The 19,603-nt window shown below is 35.8% G+C and overlaps 1 protein-coding gene across 1 annotated transcript in view; it reads left to right on the top strand.

Annotated features, from left to right (window-relative positions):
* MDGA2 (MAM domain containing glycosylphosphatidylinositol anchor 2) overlaps positions 1-19,603 on the top strand; it is a 762,383-nt gene that overhangs the window by 550,653 nt on the left and 192,127 nt on the right. Inside the window, exon 7 of the mRNA XM_045567836.1 lies at positions 2,524-2,853. Coding sequence (XP_045423792.1) covers positions 2,524-2,853 — 330 coding nt within the window. The remainder of the gene's footprint in view (positions 1-2,523; positions 2,854-19,603) is intronic.

A 19,603-nucleotide genomic window follows, 5' to 3' on the forward strand; every position in this document is an offset into this window, starting at 1 on the left:
TATAATATTTTTTACTTTGGGTTTTTAAAGTTATTTTTATGAATAAAGAGTCTATAATGCATAATATGGATATTGATTTCCTATTTTTTACAAGTGGTTTTTGAGTTGTTTAGTAGTTTAAATCTCATTTAGCTAGTTTGCAATTTTTCTCAATGTCAATACTACTTTAATATGTTTCCATTCAGAGCACAGAACTAGAGAACAATAACTGCATAGTAAAGAAATGGTAATCATTTAAGCATCTCAGTTGTTTATTGTGTGTGTTTGTATACGGCAACCCACATAAAATTATTCTAAAAAATACCCCATGTGTTCCCTAAGTTTAATAATATTAACTTATTAATAAACATATAGAATTTTAAAACTTCAAAGTTATAACTTTTGTTCAAAAAACTCTATTTCTGCTTGTCATTCCTCTTTAGAAATAGGATAAGGAAAATGCTTAGAAAATGAAAGACAATTCTGATTTAAGTGTTATGGTACTAGCAAAAGTAAATGGTCTTGACTTTTTTTATATCTATTTAAAAAAAGAAAAGGATAGTCTATGCTATTATAATTTGCTTTGTTCTGTAGAACTTCAATTGCATTTGAATTACATGTGCACAATATTATATACCAAATATGATAGCCATATATAGACATTTTCATCACATTTCCCTTTCTAAATAAAATACGAAGTCATACTTCAGTGCTTAGAAAAATATAAATATATGATTCTAAGTAACAGAATGCCATAATTTATCCTAATTTCATCCTAGAATAACCTACTAATACAGATATGGTTAGAGATATATAAGATTCATAAGTTGCATTTTACTATAGAAAAATATAACAAACAACAGTATGAGAATGTGATATAAATATTTGTCTCTGGTGTTTTTTTAGGACTGAAGCTTAGTGCATTTTCTAAACAATAATTTGGGGAGTTCTCCTCTGAGATTCAAACTTCTTAAAGCATATAAAACATTTTGTACTTATGTAGTATAGGATTTCTCTAAACATAGGTATTCTAAGTGTTTTGTGAATAAATTGGGCTATAATCCCTGTGTATGGAAGCTGTAATACATGCGGGCCATGGTTATATCTATTTTGTTCATCCCATGTAATCAGGGTCTAGCCTAGTGTCTAATCCTGAGGAAGAGCCCTATAAATATGTCTTGAATAAAAAGAAACAAACATTGTTTTTAATATTCATTTACTTCCCCTCACCAAGAGGCAAACAAGAAAGCAGATGGAAATATTTCAAGGTAAAGAGTAAAGAAATTTAGAAACAAAATTTTTTAAGCTTTAAAAATGTGTTAATGTCTAGTTTATTCTGCACAGTTCTATAGATTTTCATGGTGCTTCCTGGCCTTTGTTGGACTAATTGAAAAAACTTTGGTTAAATTTTGGAGTGGTTATCCAGAATGCAGTTAGAAGGGCTCTGGTGTCTGCAGGTCCACTAAATTCATGGCATTTTTCACAGTATCATTATAGTTAGGTTTAATGGTAAAAGTGAATGACCAATATTTTATTCTGATAATTGTATTTCACTGCATATGCTACATTTCATTATATAGGGATGGTCATGTTATGGAACAGGGAAATGGGGAAGATACTGGAAAAAAGAAAAATGTGTATATAAGTGAATCAATGTCATAAAAGAGAGCAAATTCTATTTCATATTGAACCCCATGGTGTCATTCAGAGTTCAGGTCCTTAGAAAGCCTGGAGATGCTCCCCTAGCAGCCTTCTGGTCGTCAGTACTACTGACCCAGATTGTGAGAACAGCAGTGACCGCAGACCCAGAAAGCATTGCTGTTCAGATACAAACAGGTCATGTTTACTAAGCCATCTGCTAAGAGGTTCTTTTGGTAATCTGCATGAGAGAGCCAGTGAACATGTTTAAATGGAAATGTCTACATATGGTAGAATAGAGCAGTTCGTAGAAATGTTTTGAAATTTTTTTGCCTTTTTTTCAATTCTGATTGTTTCAGTATATGGGAATGCCTCATGCATGTGAACTGAATCAGATCTTAACTAGTTTCGCCAGCATGTAGATACAACCTTAGAAGAATTTTCTTTAGTATGATATTTTTGCAGTATTTGAGTTGTTTGGAAAATTATGCAATAACTAAGGGGTGATATAGGGAAGGAATTAGACTAAATGATCCATGTTATTACTTTTAATTTTAATACCCTATGACTACATATAAAAAGGTTTCATCATTTGATCAAAATTAAATGGCAACAATGTTTCAGTATAATTGTATATAGACTTAAAGCGTTGCTTTTTATGTCACTGGAAAATATTATGCAATTTATAAAAATCAGTATTTAGAGACTTTAAGTGACTTAGGTTTTTAGATTGTTCTGGATTATTTAAATGAGGTTTATTGCTATGCACACTACCTAGATATAACAAAGAAACATATGTGCGCTTTATTTTGTTTTCCTTTATCTCAGCCTAGAGATGACTAGAGTGAATGAATCTCTAAAATTAAGAAAGTAACACTAACTACTTATGGAATTTTTATGTTTTAGCATTAAAAAAGGGACGATTTTGGATCACGCCAGATCCTTATCACAAAGATGACAACATCCAGATTGGGCGTGAGGTGAAAATATCTTGCCAAGTAGAAGCTGTTCCTTCTGAGGAGCTAACATTTAGTTGGTTTAAAAATGGGCGTCCATTAAGAAGTTCTGAGAGGATGGTTATTACACAGACTGATCCTGATGTCTCCCCGGGAACGACAAACTTGGACATCATTGACTTAAAATTCACGGATTTTGGGACATACACATGTGTAGCATCTCTGAAGGGAGGAGGAATATCTGATATCAGTATTGATGTTAATATATCCAGCAGCACAGGTAAGAAGCATGTTTATGATGCAAAAGATGTTCACATTTAAAATAATTAAAGGTTAGCAGACAAAATGGTCTTTTTTTCTGAATAGTCTTTAATTAAGTCTATTGCTATTTTTTAAAAGTTTCCTAACAACGAAACTCTAATATTCTGAATGCTTAATAAATATCAGGTTGTGAAACATTGTTACTTCTATTTTGATTTCTATTTACAGGATATTTTATAGAAATTGTGCAAATAAAGTTAATAGCATTGACTAAGATAAATATAGGCTTCTAGGTTAAATAATACCAGTTTTCCATTAACTATATACCCTCTGTAGAGCCTAAAATTATATTTATAAAGTTAAACAACAAATGTCTAAAGAGGTAAGACCAATTTCAGAACTTTTAAAGAAACAAACTATTTAGTTTTAAGGTAAATATACTAAGAGATAATTTAAGAGTATTCAAATACAAGATATATAAGGAATGTATCCTCTACTAACAAAAACTGATATGTTAAAGTTGTAGTCAAATGTGACTTTTTGGAAAATCATCTGGTAGAACTCCTTCACCATGAATATAGTTATATGTGAAAATAGATAGCACTAAAATTCCTTCAAGGTTAAAAATATGATATCAAGTTTTTCTTAACTAAATGTATATCTGTAGACAAAGAAAATCCCAGAGTTTTAATGTGTAAGAGCATTGAGATTCTTTCAAGCTCATTAATTTTATGAAGTGCAATCAGCATACATCCAGAGAGCTGCAAAGTAGCTGTATTTGTTTTGCCAGCCTGTTACCAGATTGAATTTTAATTGAAGATTCTTACATTATGATAGGTGAATATATGTGCTGAAAAGAGGCGACAAAGGTAGTAGACACACTCAGTTTTGAATAATGTTTAACATTTGTTTTTCCTTTCCTATCAGGAAGCATTTTGACTCCTGTACTTTAAGATATTCACTTGTAATTTTGTGCCTTCTCATGGTTCCAAATTATAATGCATACTGGATTGGTTTCACACCTTAAAAAATAGAGGTCCATACTTCAGGCTGACAAAATATGCTTACTTTCCACAATTCTGCTTTGTTTCTAAAAGACAATCAATTTTTATCATCTACAACCAATGTAAATGGACATTAGGGTGATGAAAAGTACTTGTGTTTAGCCTTTATTCTCTTTCTAGGTAAAAACTTCAAGAAACAACAACAACTTTTTTTCATCTAAATGATATTTAAATATTGGTGCTAGCACTAGGACATAGATTCATTTAGAATATCTGATGAAAAACTGTTGATATGCCCAGTCAGTTATCATTTGTTTATATATTCATTCAAGCAACAAATATCCATTGATTGCCTACATCAATGTGCTAGGAGACACTGTACTAGGGGACATCCCACATACGATATTTCCTATAAGAGTAAGAATAATAATGTAAAATCCAGGATGATTTGTCCTTATTTTTTGAGGAATGCTTTTCCAGAATTGTTTTGTACTTAATTATAACCATTGCTTTGTTTTCTTTGGTTGCTTGTCTAGTTTTATTTTCTTTTTCAGAGCCAGTGACAAAAAGGCCAGATCCAAAGAATCAGTGCTTCTATCTAAAAGGACTCCTCTGATGGGAGTACGGTTTATATGCTATTTAACTTACACAAAAGAAAGAGCACAGAATGGAGAGAAGAAGGGAACATTATATAATTACTCACAGAATGAGCCCTAACATTCATTTTTAAAATATACTAGTTTAAAATATAATAGTTATATTGCCTATTTGAAATTATGTATTATGAATGGCAAAGTAGAAAAGATGACTGACACTGATTTATGAAATTTCCAAAAATCCTAAAGGGAAAATCCAAGATTATCAGAGAGCAGATTTTCCTCAAGAAATGCCTCTTAGGGACCAGAGATTAATTATAATAATTACATTTTCTTAATTATTATTAATTTGTCTGGTTACCAAAAGAAAGAACAGTAGAGTTAAAAATATATATATTAATTCTTCTTTCAAAACACTATCTCTTGATATTTCCCACCTACTATGGACAGACCTGGTTCCTCCCTAGAGTGGAAGCTTCATGAAGTCTTAAACTTTGAGTATATTGCTGATTATTGTAATCTCAGCATCTGGAACAATACATGGCACATAATAGGTACTCAGTAATCTTTAAATAACGAAATGAGCTAATCTGTGCACACAACTTTCCTTTTAGGTTTTCTTTCCTCCTATTATCTCTGTAATACAAACATTTGGTCTGCTTCTTACTGCTCTTGTAATTCCTTACTGACTTTAAGACAAGTTATTTGACAGAAAAATTTATACTATGATTTAATGTGTTACATTCCCAGAGGCAAGACTGGCTCCATAATTTGTGATGTCCAGTAAAAATAAAAATCTGTGTCCCTTGTTCAAAAATTAAGAAATCCACAATGACAGCATTGGACCATTAAACCAAGCTTGGAGACCTTCTCGGTGTGTCTACATGGGTGGTAGGCTTATGAGGCTGGCGTGCCCAGGAGTTTGTATTGTGATAGAAGGCCTGGAGAACATAATACTTAACCTAATGGATCAGTCACTAAAGGCAATTACATATTCTATCTTCGTGCTGAAACTGTCTTTGATGTTTGACTTTGCTTTCAGTAGAGTGGAATACCAGAAAGTAGTATAAAGTTCTATAGATCTGAGATTGTATAATTCAACTGATATCATTAAAAATGATTTTTGTCCCTATATTGTAGATCAAATTAAAGCAGTGATTTGATATTAAAATAGTTATATTCTAGGATAGAGTTTGAACAATGAGAATGAACAAGCTGTAGCATGGAGGAAAATTTTGGACTATATTAATTTTCTGAACCATAGAGTATACTGAGGGAATTTCCACAAATTGGGTGGGTGACTCAAAGAGAAGGAAGAAATTGTTAAGACATAAGTATATACATGGAGACCTGCTAGATTTTGGGCTTTTTTCGTTCTACTATTACTATTTTAACAAATGGTAGATTAACCAAGTGGTCAGTGGTTTTCTTATGTGTTAAACATTTTCTGTATGTTAAATATAAGCTATTATAGAGTGACATTTTAAAACCTTTTTAAAATTTCTGAGGCTTTTTTTTTTCATTCACATCTTACATTGAATCCCAACTGTTACTATTTTAAGAGACATAATAAATTTATTAAGAAGAGGACAGATTTGCGGGGAGGGGCAAGATGACAGATGACAAAAGCCACCAGCCAGAGTGTCTCTGCAAGAAAGACAGATTTTAGAAGAAAGTGAAAAAAAAAAAAAAATAAACAGGCAGACAAACATAGATCGGACGAGGGTCCGAAGGAAGGGTGTCTAAAACTACAGGAGACTCCACGGGAAGAAGTTGTGGAGGAGAACTGGAAGGAGAAAGGCCCCCAGGAGGGTTGGAGATCAGCAACAAGGGTAGGTGGAGCAGTTAAATTTCCCCTCCCTCGCATCTCGAACTGCTGGTGGGATCCTGAGTGGTTGGAGAGCCCTGCCAACACCAGCCCAGAATGGCCACTGCCAGTTAAGTGGTGAGTCTCTTGTGGACAGGGCACCAGGCTCCCAGCTCCCTCAGGGCACCTCCTGGGCCCACACACCCGAGCTGATTGGCAGGTGCTGTATTGTTTCATTCCCCTGCCCCTGCCTTACCCAAGGCTGCCAAGAGAGACAATTTAGCCACCACCCTAAGGTATTTGCAGGGAATGGGACCTTTCCTTTTGGGGCCCTACAGCAGACTGAGGGGTACTCAGAGTGTGAGCTCCCTACCTGCCAGCCCTCCCAGGTGCTGCTTGCCTGGTGATTCCAGGAGAGTGGTGCAAACCCTGAGGCAGAGAGACATCGATCCAGCTTAGGCACCCTGTGGGTGACTTGAGACCAGCACTCCTCTCTCTGGCAGGGTCAGGGATTGATCTCCAGGGCCCAGGGGACAGGCCTGCAGACCAGATTCGGTACACCCAGGTATCCATCACACTGCCCTGGGGACAGAAGGGACATTTGTGAACGAGCCTACTGAGATGTATGTGCCTTCAGGGGCGAATCAGCGTGCTTGAGGGGCAACCCTCCTCTCATGGGAAGGCTGGGCGCCCAGCCCAGGCTGCGATCATGAGCAGGGAAACTCCCAGCCCTCATCACAGCCAAGGGAGATCGGCAGGCTTGAGGTCCTGCCTGCTGGCAGAGGCTGGGAAGAAACTGCCGAATAGGGGAGGGTGGAAAGGAGTGAGGCCTGCTCCAGACTGAAGGTCTCAGACAGCCCCACCCCTACACGCAGAGTTTTTTGGCTGAGTGGGGCCATTTCAGCCCCTCCCTGGCAGCTTGGCCCAGAAGCAAAGAACAGACCTTTGACCTCTGCTAACAGTATTTGTGGAGCTTGAGGGCAGGCTTACCCAACCCAGCTCTGTCCAGACTCCCCAACCTGCCCCCACTGAGGTGGAGAATAAGGACGCACCTAGAAGTCGCAGGGCCCCACCCACCACCTGAGGCACTAGAGTGCCTCTCCAGAGAAATAAGAGCTGGTTACAGGACCCAAAAACAGCACTGCAGCCTCCTCCTCCCAGCAAGCACCACCTACTGACAGGGAGGTCATTCTGCACACCATTTTACTGTATCTACTGACTTCTCATAAAGGGTATGGTTGAATCTCACCCACAAATACCACCTACTGGCTCAGAGACTAAACAGGGCATATCATTATCCAAATGAAAATCTAAAGATAAAAAGCAACAGGTATTCCAGATGGGAAAGAATCAGTGAAAGAACTCTGGAAGTATGAAGAATCAGATGGAAAGCACACTCCCAAAGGAGAACACCAGCTCTCTAGCAATGGACAACAACCAAATTCAAAACACTAAAATGACAGAGGAATTTTGAACATGGATTGTAAGAAAACTCAATGATATGCAAGAAAAAATGGATAACAACACAAAGAAACCACTAAAAGAAATCCAGGACTTGGAAGAAAAATTCACTAAAGAAATTGAAATATTAAAGAAAAATCAAACCGAACTCCAAGAAATGAAGAATTTATTCAAGTAACTACAAAACACAGTGGAAAGCCTCAAGAACAGGGTACATCAAGCAGAAGAAAGAATCTCAGGGATTGAAGATAGCACCTCTCAATTAAATAAGTCAGTCACAGAGATAGAGCAGAGAAATAAGAGAAAAGAGCAAAGCCTGCAAGAAATGTGGGATTATTTGAAGAGGCCTAGCGTGAGAATCATAGGCATCCTTGAGGGTGAAGAAGAAAATACACAAGGGTTGGATAAGCTATTTGAGGATAAGAGAGAGGAAAATTTCCCAGGCCTTGCTAAACATCTAGATATCAAGAACAAGAAGCTCAAAGGACTCCTAGGAGATTCATTGCAAACAGGAAGACACCATGACACACAGTCATTAGACTGACCAAAATAACCACCAAAGAGGCCCTCTTATGAGCTGTAAGGCAAAAAAAGCAGGTGAAAGAAAGTAAGGTGAAAGAAACCTACAAAGAAAAACCCATCAGAATAAAGACAGACTTCTCAATTGAGACCAAACAAGCAAGAAGAGACTGGGGTCCCACTCTCACTTTTCTCAAACAGAATAATGCCCAGCCTAGAATCTTATACCCTGCAAAACTAAGCTTTGTATATAAAGGAGAAATAAAGACCTTCTCAGATAAGCAAAGACTGAGGGAATTCATCAAGACAAGACCTGCTCTCCACGAAGTACTCAACACAGTGTTACACATGGATCAGCACAATAAACACCCATGAATGTAAAATCATCCAAAAGTTAAAGGTCAAAAGCCAGATACCAGAATGGCATATCTTTCTCAAGAGAGAAAACAAAGCAACAAAGTTCAACTTAACAGGATGAACTGAAATCTGCCCCACTTATCAATTCTCTCAATAGATGTGAATGGCTTGAACTGCCCACTAAAGAGACATAGGCTGGCCAAATGGATAAATATACACAAGCCAAGTACCTGCTGTCTTCAGGAAACACATCTAAGCCACAAGGATGCATTCAAACCCAAGGTGAAGGGATAGAAAACAATATTTCAAGCAAACTGAAGCCAAAATAAAGCTGGCATGGCAGTTCTGATTTCAGATAACTTAGTCTTCAAATCAATAAAAGTAATGAAAGACAAAGAAGATCACTATATAATGGTGAAGGGTACAATTCAACAAGAAGACAAAACAATTCTAAATATTTATTTACCTAACTCAGGTGCACCCAGATTCACAAATCAAATCCTACTGGATCTAAACAAAATGATAAACAGCAACACCAGGATAGCTGGAGACTTCAACACCCCTTTGACAGAAAAGGACAGATCCTCCAAACAGAAAATTAACAAAGAAACAATGGATTTAAACATAACTCTAGAACAAATGGGCCTAACTGACATTTACAGAATATTCTACCCAAAAACCACTGAATGTACATTTTTCTCATCAGCTCATAGGACATTCTCTAAGATTGACCATATCCTAGGCCACAAAGCATATCTCAACAAATTCTAAAAAATAGAAATTGTACCATGCATCTTCTCAGACCACGCTGGAATAAAATTAGAAATCAACTCCAACAGAAACTCTCATATCTACACAAAGTCATGGAAACCAAATAACCTTCTGCTGAGGGATTATTTCATTAAGGAGGAAATCAAGATGGTAATCAAAAGATTCTTTGAACTAAATGACAAAGGAGATACAAGTTATCAAAATCTGTGGGACACAACTAAAGCTGTACTGAGAGGAAAATTTTTATCCATAAATACCTACATCCAAAAGACAGATCACAAATAAACAATCTAATGAATCATCTCAAAGAACTGGAAAAGGATGAGCAAACTGACCCCAAACCCAGCAGAAGAAAAGAAATAAAGAACAGAGCAGAACTAAATGAAATTGATAATAAAAAAGTATATGGAATATTAATAAAACAAAAAGTTTGTTCTTTGAAAAAATAAACAATTGGCATGCCTCTGGCTAGATTAATGAGAAGCAGTAAAGAAAGAACTCTAATAAACTCCGTCAGGAATGAAAAAGGATAAATTACAACTGATGCCACAGAAATACAAAATATCATCTCTGAATACTATAAAATATGTATTCATAGTATGCATATGAACTGGAACATGTGGAGGAAATGGACAAATTCTTAGAAACACACACCCTCTCTAGGCTTAATCAGGAAGAAATAGAATTCCTGAGCAGATCAATATCAAGTACTGAAATTGAAACAGCAATAAAAAACCTTTCTAAAAAGAAAAGTCCTGGACCAGATGGTTTCTACACCCGAATTTTACCAGACCTACATAGAAGAATTGGTGACCTTCCTGCAGGAATTATTCCACAACATCAAGAAGGATGGAGTCCTCCCCAACACCCTGATACCAAAAGCAAGAAAGGACACAACAAAACAAGAAAACTACAGACCAATATCCCTTATGAATATAGAAGCAAAAATACTCAACAAAACTCTAGCAAACCGAATTCAGGTGCTTATCAAAAAAACAATCTGCCACGACCAAGTGGACTTCATTCCAGAGATGGGGGGATGGTTTGACATATGCAAATCTATTAATGCAATTCACCACATAAATAGAAGGAAAAACAAAGGCTCTATGATCCTCTCAATAGATGCAGCAAAAGCATTTGACAAAATTCAACACCCTTTTATGATAAGAATGCTTAACAAAATAGGCATAGGTGGGATTTACCTAAAAATGATGCAAGCCATAAATGACAGACCCATGGCCAACATCATACTGAATGGGGGAAAAATTGAAAGCATTCCCACTTAGAACTGGAACCAGAGAAGGTTGCCCTCTATCACTGCTTCTATTCAACCAAGTACTAGAATCCTAGCCAGAGCAATCAGACAAGAGATGCAAATCGAGCATCCACATGGGGGCAAAAGAGGTCAAACTATCTCTCTTTGCTGACAATATGATCTTATATCTAGAAAATCACAAAGATTCTGCCATGAGACTACTGGAATTGATAAACAAATGCAGCAAAGTCTCAGGTTACACAATCAATGTACAGAAATCAGTAGTATTCCTATATGCCAACAACAGTCAAACTAAGAACCAAATCAAAGACTCAATACCCTTCACAATAGCAACAAAGAAAATAAAGTACCTAGGAATATATTTAAGTAAGCAGGTAAAAGACCTTTATGGGGATAAAAACAAAAAACTGAGGAAATAGGAGAGGATGTAAACAGGTGGAAAACCATACCATGCTCATGGGTCAGCAGAATCAACATTGTTAAAATGTCTGTACTACCCAAAGTGATCTATAGATTCAATGCAATCCCTATTTAAATACCAACATCATTTTTCACAGATCTAGAAAAACTAATTCTACACTTTGTATGGAAACAGAGAAGACCCCATATAGCAAAAGCAATTTTAACCAAAAAGAACAAATTGGAAGGTTTCAATTTACCAGACTTTAAACTATACTACAAGGCTATCGTAACTAAAACAGCATGGTACTGGCACAAGAACAGAGACATAGACCAATGGAACAGAACTGAGAACCCAGATGTAAAACCATCCTCCTGTAGCTATCTAATCTTTGACAAAGCAGACAAAAACATACATTGGGGAAAAGAATCCTTATTCAATAAATGGTTCTGGGAAAACTGGATAGCCACAGGTAGAAGACTGAAACAGGATCCGCACCTATCACCTGTCACAAAAATCAACTCACGGTGGATAACAGACTTAAACCTAAGGTGTGAAACTATTAGAATTCTAGAAGAAAATGTTGGAAAAACTCTTATAGACATCACTCTAGGCAAAGAATTTATGAAAAAGACCCCAAAAGCAATCATGGCCACAACAAAAATAAATAAATGGGACCTGATCAAATTAAAAAGCTTCTGCATAGCCAAGGAAACTATCACGAGAGTAAACAAACAACCTACAGAATGGGAGAAAAGATTCGTATGTTACACATCCGATAAAGGGCTGGTAAGTAGAATCTATATAGAACTCAGGAAAATGAGCAAGAAAAAATCAAACAACTCTATCAAAAAGTGGGCAAAGGACATGAACAGAAACTTTTCAAAAGAAGATAGACTAATGGCTAACAACATATGAAAAAATGCTCAACATCTCTAATCATCAGGGAAATGCAAATCAAAACCACAATGAGATATCACTTATCTCCAGTGAGAATGGCTTTTCTCAAAAAGTCACAAAACAATAAACGTTGGCATGGTTGCAGAGAGATAGGAACACTCATGTAGTGCTGGTGGGACTACAAACTAGTACAGCCTCTGTGGAAAGTAATATGGAGATACCTCAAAGAGATACAAGTAGAAATGCCATTTGATCCAGCAATCCCATTACTGGGCATCTACCCAAAAGAACAAAAGATATTCTATAAAAAAAGACATCTGCAGTCGAATGTTTATAGCAGCACATTTCACAGTTGCAAAGATGTGAAAACAACCCAAGTGCCCATGAATACATGAGTGGATTAATAAAATGTAGTATATGTGTACCATGGAGTTCCACTCAGCCACAAAAAACAATGGTGATATAGCACCTCTTGTATTATCCTGGATAGAGCTCAAACCCATTCTACTAAGTGAAGTATCCCAAGAATGGGAAAACAAGCACAACATGTACTCACCATCAAATTGGTTTTAACTGATCAACACTTAAGTGCACATATAGTAATAACATGCATTGGGTGTTGGGCAGATGGGAGGTGGGAAGAAGGGATGGGTATATACACATCTAATGGATGTGGTGCGCACTGACTGGTGGATGGACATGCTTGAAGCTCTGACTCAGGTGGGGCAAAGGCAATATATGTAACCTAAACATTTGTACCCCCATAATATACTGAAATTAAAAAAAGAGAGATTTCAAAACTGAAAAAGCATAGCTTTAAAAAAAAGAAGAGGATGAGGTACCATAAAACATGTCTGACTATGATAGAAAGCCATTTTTTAAAATGACAGAATGACATTTCAACATGTTTTTGATGACTTTTATTGAAATATAAAATATTCCATATGAAGATAATTTTATTCTACAGAATTATTAACATTTTTAAAGATAATGATTTTCTTTTAGAAAAAGACTTTACATAGGCTACATGTATTTTGCCTCATGAATTTGCTTGAATAATAAAAAACTATGATGTATGTGATTAAAGATTATGTCATTTTCACATTAATTCAATATTAGAAACTTTTTTTTCCTCCTGATTCTGTAAACATGCAGATTATTTTATTGGGAGCATTTTTTGTTTTTGTCAATTTAAAAATTATATTTCCTTCAGATTTTTTACTGAGTTATTGCTGCATATTTGGCTCTGTGTAATATGGTGATAGTACAAATGGACCTTGCCCTTAAGGACCTTATAATTAAAATTGTCAAGACAGATTACATAGAAACTAGGCAATATATAGCAGATGGGTACTGTGCTTAAAGTTTGATCAAACTTCTATAGAAGTTGTGAATGCTTTTGTCAATGTGGGTATAGGAATGTTTCACAGAGAAATGACATTTGAGTTAAATCTTGATGAAAGTAGTGTTGTGATAGTGATAGTAAAAGAAGGTAACATTTGGCAAAATATACAGGGTGAGTAAAGTTCCAAGAATATTAAAGTGAGTCTTTATTTCTTGCTTTTAGGATTGATATTAATTGATATGAATATAAGCAAATTATATTAGTTTATCTCAGGTTTATAATTGTCATTACTGAAGCTATATTTTATCTGGCTAGACTGCAGGTAATTTAAAAAACACAATGTAACAGTTGTTGTAAATGTTTCAATTAAAAATTAAATATACTAAAACTTTAATTGCTATAAATCAATTTTGTAAAATAAAAATCCTTCACATACATGCTGAAAAATGTATGTGAATTTTAGCCTAAAATTTTGGCAACAGTTAAAATCAAATCTTTAAAATATTATCACTTGGGTGTTATTCATTTACATAAACATAATTGTTATACAGTAGATTTTTAATTTTCAGAGGGCTTGCTCAAAATATCTCATTGCTTCCTCCAGTGTATTCCATGGTAAAGTCCTTGGGTGCTCATTAGCTAGCATGTTTTCTTTTGCGTGACTTGACAAACTCATAGGTTTATAGTAAACTCATTTGCATCATGTCTCAAAAATCTAAACAGTGAGACTGGTGATCTGTGGAATTCCCATGGTGAGACAGCTGGTGGGCTAAAGATTTTGATGATTTTTTTTTCTTCCTTGTTAGAGTACACAGGCATTTTATAAAGCAGGAAGTGGAGCAAGATTTAGAGGATTGAACAAGAAGCTAAAATATAAGCATAAGTGTACAGTGGTGACCAACTGAGAAAATTAGTTCAAAATTTTAGCTTTGCTGTTGACTACCTGTTTAGTTACTATATATAATTATGTTAGTTAACGAGTGCCTGTGCAAGTATTCACATCTGTGAAACGAAAGTTCTTGGTAACATAGAACTATAGTACACAACAAATAAAAATAGTTAATGAGCAGGAGGGCAAAGGAAAAAATGACTAAGTCCACTTAATTGGATTTGCTTCTTTGCCCTTTTCCAGTTAAGGAGGAATAGAAGCTCATGAAATTCTGCTGATTTAAAATGAAGTTCTATAAAATAGCTATAGTGAAGGACAGATTGTTTTATGAAAGTGGAAATCATAACTGTAAGACTAACACATAAACCCTGGCAATGCTTTGATCAGCAGAGGCTTCCATGCAGTCAAAAGTTATGTGTGTAATTGGTACCTTACTTACTAGGCAAAGAAACTTTAATTTCTTTCCTTGAATCCAAAATTGTGAAGTATAATCCATGACCTCTGAATTAATGGTTGAGACCCGAGGTGGGCAAACTTTCTGTAAAAAGTTGGTTGATAGTAAATACTTTCAGCTTTTCAGTCCATATGGTCTCTGTCACAGCTATTCTATTCTACTATTATAATGGACAAACTATCATAGACAATAAATTAATGGGCACAGCTATGTTCCAATAAATCTTTATTTACAAAAAACAGGTGGTAGGCCGTATTTTGCCCATAGGCCATAGTATGTTGACCTCAAAACTATACTTCTGAAATCTTATTAATTAAGAAATAAAATAATAACAAAGGTGAACTCCAAGAACTTACTAGGAAATTAAGTTAAACTCACATATATTTAAATATTATTTGTCTTTTATAAGCATTTATATATTTTATAGAGATTGAGACAAAAATCTCAGGATTTCCTTACTCCTCATTTACATGTATATGTTACCGGGTGCCTTACTAAGCTGATCATTCATTGTCTGCTAGAATGGTCCAAATTGTAGAATTATGCTGCAAAAATTTCTGAGATTAATTTGTAATTGCTAAAGTCTCATTCCTAACATACAAAATTTTCTGCTGCTATCCCTATTCTGTTTATCTTTTATCCCTGTTTCTATGTATTTTTAAAGTTTTTTGAGTGGCTGAGAAGACATAATACAGAAAACTTTTAAAAAATTAGATACACTCTGAGCTTTAGAGTCTCTTAATTTGGGAGTCAGTTTCCTCTTTTCTGAGTGGCTTCCACTTTTTACACTGGCCTCAAGCAGAATTAGTTTTATACAAATTAAGTTTCTTATTTAAGTCTTGAAGATTCCTATCTCTCAGTTGAATCTTGTGTTTACTATAAGAGATATTTATCTGTTCTTGATATGGGCCAGGAAGACATACAGTATTTAGAGCAGGGTTTCAATAGGGACAATATCCCTCTATAAAACAGTGAATTCCTTCTTCTACAGCCTTTCTCACTTTCTTTTCATAGATTTTCCTTTTTACTTATAGCATTGGAACTGGCACTATATGTGGCTAAAAAAATATCTTTGCTTTGGTAGTCTTAGAGCCTTAAGATGCTATTGTACTTAGAGAATTTCCCAGAGAGACACTGAACTGTAGAATACTGTTCTTTTTGAGCATGTGTATTTCATTGAGTATATACACAGAACATTCTTTAGGAAATGTTGGACTGTGCATACTTATAGAGATACATAATTCCTTTCAATTGTGTTTTTAGTAAAGGATGGTATTAATGTTGGCCTATACAGTAGGGTCATGTTTCAGTCTGAAATGTTGATACTTGACATGCTCATGGCCTAAGAATGACCAGACAGGCCAAAGTAAGGCAAGCATGAAAATGAGGTTTATTGAGGAGAGAAAGATGGAATTATAGGGCAAGAGCAAGATATAGGTTCAGAGAGCATGATACATATGCCATAGATGACAATTGGACCCATCGTTGCAGCAAAGGGAGAGCAAAAGGAAGGGCACAAAAAGGGGGCTTGGTTATGGTCTGAGTCTTGTTTTATAGTGCCCAAATTGGGACCTCCCTACTGGCTCAGATGTTACCATGAAACCACTTTGATTGGACAGTTGGAAGTTGCATTACTATGCATGTAGGTTGTTCTAGGTCAATTTCGGGACCTACCTATGCTGCTTGGCCTGTGGGCTAGAGAGTCCTCTGCATTCTTTTGTGGCTGGTGTGCTAAGTTCTGATTGACAGGTTCATAGGGTGTTCTCTTCTCCCTCAGGTATGGAGAGGATTAGGGTGGGGCAATTGCACCAAGGTAAAGAACCCACTTTCATCCCTAGGAGACCCAGAATCCCCCCATCTACCTAACAGTAGGCCTGGTTATATAAATTCATATTTAAGTACATGAAAGTTTACCAAGAAGAATATTTTATGCTTAGCATTGCTTATATGAAAGTAGGTTTTGCTCTTTACATATATTTTTATTTAAATTTGAAAGGTATTTATTTTAAAATTTCAGATGCTTTTAAGAATTCTCAAATACTCATTGGAATTATTTCTTCTGTTCATTTATGTTAATCTTGCATTGTTCAGTGGCTGATTCAGATTTTCCACAAAGGAGACAAGTAAACACAATAATCTGGAAGTGTTGAGGAGTGGCTAGGGGACTTATCTGAAATCTGTGTTTGAATAGATAAGAGAGTTTTATTCAGATTGTATGTTTAAAATAATAAAAGAAAAATAGCAAAAATGGCAAAGATACTTAAAGATGTTAGTTATCCACATCAAATATTATTATTTATATTATTGCTATTGTTATCATTTAGCTTCAGGTAGCATTGACAGAGGTTGTGGTATTTGGAGCTAATGTCCACTTTTCTATTTTTTAGTATATTAACCATTCAAAAGATTAAGAATCCGTGCTTGAATGTTTTAGGGTTAAAACACCTTCATGAAGTGCCATATTAAAATGTGCTAAAATGACCTAAAGGAGGAAATATGCTAAATATAATAAAGTGACAACAACAACAAAAAAAGTGTGATGGATCCGATGGAAGCAGTTTAGGAAGAACTCTTGAAATTTCTGAAATTTTCTTAAGGACGATAGGAAATCTACTGGAAGAAATAAACACAGTATTTATGGCTTAAAGCATGGATACTTTCTCCCTTCCATTTGGTATATCTTACCTTTATTTCAAGAGCTCTTAGCCCTGAAAAACTCTGTCCTGGTGGAGGAAGATTGAGGCTTGGAAATTCAAATTTGAGAGACAAAGTTAATGACAGTGCAAGTAGGAAGTCTATGATGGCACAGAGAAATTAAGAATAGGTGTTATCCTCAATTCTGTTATTAATTCATAAAATATAGTGCACATTCAGGTCAAAAAATATTTGGTCAACAACCTCTATAGGGAAGGGATAAAGAAGGAAAGAAAAATGTATGGGATCTAATTCATAATGATATATGTGTCTGTTTTGGGAAAATCCCTGGATGGTGTAGAAGAAACATGCTCCAAACTGAGATGGTGCCGAGAGACCAGGGAAATGACCCAGACCAATCCAGCTTGGTGAGTTAGATGAGTTTATTAGAGGTTACTTTCACAGGGCTTTCATTCCTGGTCTCATTCCTAGTCAGGTTTAGGAATCCTCTGGGCACTCACTTCTGGGCAGAAGTTCTTCCAAGAGTAAGATCCACACTGCCTGTTTGTGGAGCCTTAAATTTGTTTCTGGCAAGTGATGCAGAGCTCTCTCTGTGCATCATTGTATATCTACATGCAATACAGGTTAAACATGTGCAGTATTTCCCATTAGGTGGGGACTTCAGTATTACAATTAACTAAAAGGTACTAAGGCAACTAAGGCAGCTTAAAACAGTTCAAAATTGTCTTAAGGCTTATGAGCATCAACACAAAAGGAGCTACTTAAGAATAATGTTTGTGGTTTGTATTTCTTTCAGCTTTTTTTCATTTGATCTATATCTCTAAAATTCAAAAGATACCTGCATGAGTTCTGTTAAACATTAAAAGCCAGTGGTGGAGAACTTGTATTTTTCCCTCAATATCCCATTGGGATTATGCTTGAATAACTTTAATAACAGATAAAATCTAGTGCTTGTCTTAATAAACTTTCAGAGTGATATAGAAGCACATAGGATAATATTTTTGAACCTGGTCAGCAAGAGTTCCATAGAGCAGGTGGCATCCAAGCTGGATTAAGAATGAAGTACTAGAGCTCTTAGAAGGAAATGGATCTCGTTAGATATTAGCTCACATTCACACAATCAAGAATGACCAAAGGATTTTATCAGGGGAGCAATATGGTCTGACTGGTGCTCTGGGGACCTATTCATTGGATGAATCTACAGAGTTCAAAAAAAGAGACAGTTACTGGAACAGTGGTGGAGAAATACAAGGGAGTTTCAAGAGATATTCCTAAGGCCTAGCAATTGATGGGAAAAAGACTTCTGTTTCCCCAACAGTGAAATTACTTTTACATTGTGAGGAAGTACTCAGTAAATTACTCAGAGATAATGTAAGGCAGAAGGCAAAAAAAAAAAAATTATTAAGAAGGCAATTAAGGCAATGAGGATAAGCAGTATTTTATGGATAGTGTTCAGGTAATACAGGAAAAGGTACAGAAAGCTTAGCTAATAGAAAAATCTTGAGACTCACTCATGAACTATGTCTGAGAAGTCAGTTAATCTCGTTGCATCTTAGATTCCTTATCTCTCCACCACAGCTTTGGAATATTTTCAAGGCAGAGTTTGAGGAAATAGAATGAATGAAAAGGAACCTAAGAACAAAGTCTACAGATTGGAGTGTGTGCGTGTATAGGGGGGTACCATTGATTGTGCTGGAGAGATTGCTAAGAATCAAATGAGGTGCTGAGGAGCTCTCACGACTTCTGTCATGAAGGGGCAGTTAAGTCAATGGCCAGTGTTCTCACATCACTGTAAGAAAGAGCCTGATTGACATCAGGCAGCTTAATGGATTTGGGTCCAGGCCCAGATTTACCACTTAGTAGCATTATGACGTTGGTCTGGCTGGGCCTCAAAACTTTTCATCTATAGAATAAAGGGATCAGCTGGATAACTGATTTCCAAGTGATGTTTCAATGGCAATTGGAAATTCTTGGAATATTCTCAAGGGCTACTGAACTGCAGGGAGAAGGGACATAACCAGCTGAGAATTTTACCCTTTCTTTCCTCTTCCAACTTCAATCAGAGTGAAATATTTTTCTCTTTTATATGCAGGTTTTCTATGTCAGATTATATTTGGACAAAGGATTCTGACTCCCATTCACACACATACACACACAAGCACAACATTAAACACTCATAGTTGAAAAACACTGGCTTAGATCCATCCCTTCTCAAGTATGTTATACTTCTGTGATTTCAAGATGTTACGCCTTGGTATCTTAGACTATGGTAATGACATACTCAGTGAAGGATTTAAGGTTGCAGGGAGGTTTGAGAGGACAAGGGGGTAGTAAA

Source organism: Lemur catta, chromosome 1 (assembly GCF_020740605.2).
Source record: "Lemur catta isolate mLemCat1 chromosome 1, mLemCat1.pri, whole genome shotgun sequence".
NCBI lineage: Eukaryota > Metazoa > Chordata > Mammalia > Primates > Lemuridae > Lemur > Lemur catta.